Source organism: Hipposideros armiger, unplaced genomic scaffold, assembly GCF_001890085.2.
Source record: "Hipposideros armiger isolate ML-2016 unplaced genomic scaffold, ASM189008v1 scaffold_714, whole genome shotgun sequence".
Classification (NCBI taxonomy): Eukaryota; Metazoa; Chordata; class Mammalia; order Chiroptera; family Hipposideridae; genus Hipposideros; species Hipposideros armiger.
Genome location: NW_017732064.1, coordinates 609,871 through 614,959, shown reverse-complemented (window position 1 = coordinate 614,959; position 5,089 = coordinate 609,871). Strand labels below are relative to the sequence as shown.

At 41.5% G+C, this 5,089-nt stretch overlaps 1 protein-coding gene across 5 annotated transcripts in view; it reads left to right on the top strand.

The window, feature by feature from the left end:
• Positions 1-5,089, top strand: part of SPATA18 (spermatogenesis associated 18) — a 49,213-nt gene that overhangs the window by 15,596 nt on the left and 28,528 nt on the right. For all 5 annotated transcript variants that reach the window (XM_019627129.1, XM_019627128.1, XM_019627131.1 and 2 more), the window contains 2 exons: positions 1,523-1,618; positions 3,205-3,598. In XM_019627129.1, coding sequence (XP_019482674.1) covers positions 1,523-1,618; positions 3,205-3,598 — 490 coding nt within the window. The remainder of the gene's footprint in view (positions 1-1,522; positions 1,619-3,204; positions 3,599-5,089) is intronic.

Below are 5,089 nucleotides of genomic sequence, written 5' to 3'. Positions count from 1 at the left end.
TCACTGGCCCATGTTGGTATTGTCATTGCGCTCTTCCTGGGTGAGGCAGTCGCTCACTGGCCCATGTTGGTATTGTGATCATTGTGCTCTTCTAAGGTGAGGCAGATTGGTCGCTGGACATTGGACGGCCGCTCACAGTGGCTCACGGCAGCTCACGCTGGCTGCTGGGCACTCACACTGGCTGTTGGGTGCTCACACTGGCTGCTGGCTACTCATGGTAGCTTACGGCAGCCCACTGCAGCCCCACTGCAGGCTACGCCATCGCCTCATGGCAGCCCAGCTCCAGGTTGAGCTGTTGTTCACCATCTTAGCTGCAGAGGGTGCAGCGTCACTGGCCCTCATGTGGGATCCGAACCGGGTCCCTGCTGCTTAGAGCTGGTGTCCCAAGCCAACTCTTAACCAGCGTGCCACTCGGCTGGCCCTCATTTACAGGTTTAAAAAAAAATATCTACTATGTGACAGGTACTGTTTTAGGTGCTGGGGATAAAGAGATGAATAAGATAAAATCTGTGCCCTCAAGTAGTTGACAGTGCGTGTGTAATGAGATTATAAATGTAAACCGAGTAGTGGAGGAGAAGGGGAGGCAAACTTTGCTTGAGTGAGTCAGGGGTGGCAGGTGGAGTGGCAGTGGGTGGATGAGGACGACTGGTGTGAGTTTAGAAGACCGTTGCATCCTCTTCGCCTCAGGACCGCTGTGATGAAAGAGCCTGGATGTGCTAAGGAAGTAGGGTCAGCTAAGTCAAGGAACCTTTGCCAGCCCATGATCTCTCACTGCACTAGGACAACTTAATTGAGAACCACTGGTCTTCATCTAACGTCATCCATCACACTCCCTTTTCCTTTGAAATCTAGATAGACTTTAAAAAATAGTGTGATTTGTTATGATTTGCCTACAATGGAGAGAGTCCTTAACACTAACAGTGACTGAGCTACGTGGAAAAGTCGGGAAACTCGTGCTTAACAAGTGGTGGAAGTCAGAGGCAGGAAGACACGAAATACTTGGTTGTCAGGTGTAATTGTGGAGGGCTTTCTCTATAGGTGGGCAAAATTTTTTTTTTACATTTAGGAAGTCTGGGAAAATTAGGTCAAATGCTGCTCTACCGTGCAAAGTAATGAGAATAGGTAGTAGTATATTGCAGAAAAATGAAGATTTTTATAGAGCAAGGCAATCTGGGGATTTGGTGTAATTAGAGCAGATGATTTAGGGTGATGAGAAGGAGGAATTGAACAGGTTTCTTTGTTCTTTACATTTTAATATTAGTAATTATTATGTAGTCTTTTAGGGCTAGTAGCTTTGTAATTTCTTGGTGTTTGACATTGAGAAAGGAGGCTAGCAGTTTTTGCATACAAGTGCTCCATAATTTTTGCAATATCATCTGATTGAATGCAAATGTCTTATAATGTGAACTTGTTTATATTGAATTTATATCATATGCCAAAAGTTCCTGAGAGAACCTATGTTTGATTTAGAAAGACTGCCAATTTTGGAAAATCTCTCTTTAGTTACTGATTTCTCTTACAGGGTGGCTGAAACTGAAAAGAATCTTGAAGAAACCAAGAACAGATCGACCATGTCCCTTTTGGCTGCAGAGGAGGAAATAAGTCAGCTAAGAAATCAGTAAGAAAAAGAAATGGCAGGGTTATTGCAGCCTGCTGATTAATCTTTAAATTTAGCTTTTGGTGTTCCATCAAGATATGAAAGAATCTGTTTACAGTCAAAGAGGAAAGGCAGCAATATTTTTATTGGTGTTTTATATATTTTTCTTACTACAAAAACATTACTTATCTACTAGAGAAAAATTTCAAAGTACAATATGGTATAAAGGAAACCAAAAACCCTCTTGTAATTCCAGAATCACTTACTGTTACCATTTGATATATATTCCATTTCATACATTAAAAATAGAGTTGAGACTGCAAAATAAGTATGAATTTATAATTTTGGATCCCATTTTTTCTTTTACTAAAAAAAAATAATAAAATACTGCAGAACTTAGTTTTGAATGTGTGTGTATCATGTTCCATTGTTTGGGTATTTCCCTAATATTGACTATTTTGATACCAGTTTTCAACACTGGAAACAACATTGTGATAATTTTTGTGGCAAATCAGTTTAAATTTCAGATTATTCTTTCTAGGTAAATTTCTAGAAGGGGAAATAGATACTGCTCCTTTAAGGTTATACCTTCCTTGATCTTAATTTTGATTTTTTCCCCCCCAAAAAAAGCAAGTGGAAATTGTATTAAAATACATATATGTAAATACATGTATGAATACCGTTCTTTTGCCTTCACACATGTTCCAATTGTTCTGATTTCTTCAGAAACACCCATAAATTTTAGCTTGGAGCACCATTGTATTTTCCATTTCTATCTCCCCTCTCATCATTTTAGTCTATTAGTATTAGCACCAATACTAAGGCATCCCTTCTCAAATACATTGATCATACTACTCAGTGATTTCCAGTAGCACCGACTCTGTTCTTTACTGTTTGTAGCGCAGCGTTTAATTCTGCTGTTGCCTTTTTAGCTTCTTACATCCTTCTCAACTTGACCCCTTACCTTTTTCATCTTACACCATTGTCTTTTCATCACAGCGTGTCCTCTTCTTATGGCCTTTGCTCCTTTTTTATGATGGCCATGCCTCTTTGTATCTTTATAAGGGTGCCAATTTTACTTCCAAAGCTTTGTATGAAAATACATTATTTTCATAAGTCCACACTTCCACCTAGTACTATGGATGTTATTCAATTTCCATTGTAGTTTCCCCCATATTCTATCTGTGTAGAGAACGGAAGAGCTAGCGAGGATAGCAGATTATGTTTTTGCCCATCTCCTGGGTTGGGTTTTGGAGGTCAAATGTTTCCAGAGTTTCGTACAGTTAAGATCAGTCCAATATAGAACAGTATGACTGTAGGCCCACTCTGGTTTTGCTAGAGATCTGCATATGCCTCTGTTTTCTTCAAGTGCCTTTTTCCATGCAAGCTGCAGACATGGAGTGGCCCCCTGACCCTGGCAAGTCTACTCTGTTAATTTGTGTGTTCTTGTATATTTCCATCAGAGTTTCCTCAATGCAATAATGGCATACGAAGTAGAGTAACCACTGTTGTTAAGTATGCCCATTGTTGTCTATTACTTTTTCCTCCATCCCTCCCTCCTTCTCTTTTCTTTTTTCCTTAATTTTTTTTTCTCTTTTGCTGTTCAGGCTTAAAACTCTTCAAGCCCAGGAGGAGGCCCGTAACAAGAACTCAGAGCAAAGAGGCTTGGCGCGTAAGAGCACAGAGCAGCGGGGTGTAGAGTTTAGGAGCCCTGATCAGAGAAGCTCAGAGCCTAGCAGCCTGGATCAGAGAAGCTCGGAGCCTAGGAGCCTGGATCAGAGAAGCTCGGAGCCTAGCAGCCTGGATCAGAGAAGCTTGGAGCCTAGGAGCCTGGATCAGAGAAGCTTGGAGCCTAGGAGCCTGGATCAGAGAGGCTTGGTGCCTAGGAGCCTGAATCAGAGAAGCTCAGAGCCTAGAAGCTCGGAGCCTAGAAGCTTGGAACCTAGGAGCCCAGATCAGAGAAGCTGGGAGCCTAGAAGCTCGGAGCATAGAAGCTTGGAGCCTAGNCCCAAGGAGGTTCCCATGTTTGGTTGTGACTCAGTTCCAAAGGTGTGAATTCCAACACTGTGCTGGATGGGGACAGGTCTGCCCAGGTTTGGTGAACCTTAGCAAAGGAAGACCGCTAGATTTTATGCCTGGACTCTGGCTAGATACCTCCCTTTTCCTCATTTCCTATATCCAATCTATCAGAATATCCAGTTGAATCTGCCCCCTAAGCGTCTCCCACATTTGTCCCTTCCTACTGACATTGCCCTGATACCTCTTGCCTCAACCCGTTGCTTTCCAACTGGCTTCCCTGTTTCCATTCTTGCTCTACTACAATCCATTTTCCACACAGCAAAATAGATATATTTTTATCGTATCAAGTCACTCCCCTGCTTAAAAGCTGTTAGTAACCTCCTAGAAAAAAGTCCTAAACTCCTTGCCAAGGCTCTCCCAATGATGCATGATCTGGCCTTACCGCTCGCCCCACCCTCACCTCTTGCCAGGCTCCCCTTGCCTAGTCTATCGTCTCCGTCTTCACGTTGAGGCCTTTGCCTGCGCTTTTTCAGAAAAATGGAAGCCTTCTGCTGGCGCTTTGCATGGCCAGCTCTTTACTATCCTTCAGATCTCAGCTGAAATGTGACTTTTCAGAGTCTGTCTGTAATTACTATACATCGAAAGGTCTTTCCTCTCCCCTCTTTTAATTCTTCTTCACAATGATCTAAGAGTAGCACTCATTCTAATTTGCAACTTTAAAAATTTGTTTGCATATTTATGATCCACTGGACTGGAAACTCCAAAGGGTTACTGCCTTGTATTGCTATTTTGACACTGTCTTATCTCCAGCATCCAGCATTGTGCTTGCTTGGCACACAGTAAATTCTCAATAATTTGCTCAATGAATAATAAATATGTAACACATTTAAATAAATATTAACTTGCTTAAAACAACTCTTGCCATATGAAGTACTTCCTTTCTTCTCTCTATATGTCATCCAAGGGCACCAAATTAAGCATGTATGTTTGTTTGCATATATATGTGCTCACACATGAATGCCATGTCTTGAGAGAAAAAAAAAACTACTTTATTCCTGTTCATACTCTCCTTCCTTTCTTAGTCTATCTTCTCCTTTTAATTTTCTACCCTTTTCTCTTGATAAAAATGTTCACTTTCCCATATATACATTTTAGAATCTATGACATATTCACATTTGAATTAGATCATAAAAATTTTCTTCCAAAGTTATTGCTACTATGGCTTCGTATTAAACTTTAGACATTTTGTTTAGTCATTGATTTACAGGTTTTTGTTTTTGTTTTTTAACGATTTTATTGGGGAATTGGGGGAGGGGAACAGCATTGGGGAATCGGGAAAGGGGAGCAGACAAGTTGCTGTCCTTTTGTTCTTCTGTCTAGCTGTGGAGGACGTCGCTTCACTGGCCCATGTTGGTATTGTCATTGCGCTCTTCCTGGGTGAGGCAGTCGCTCACTGGCCCATGTTGGTATTGT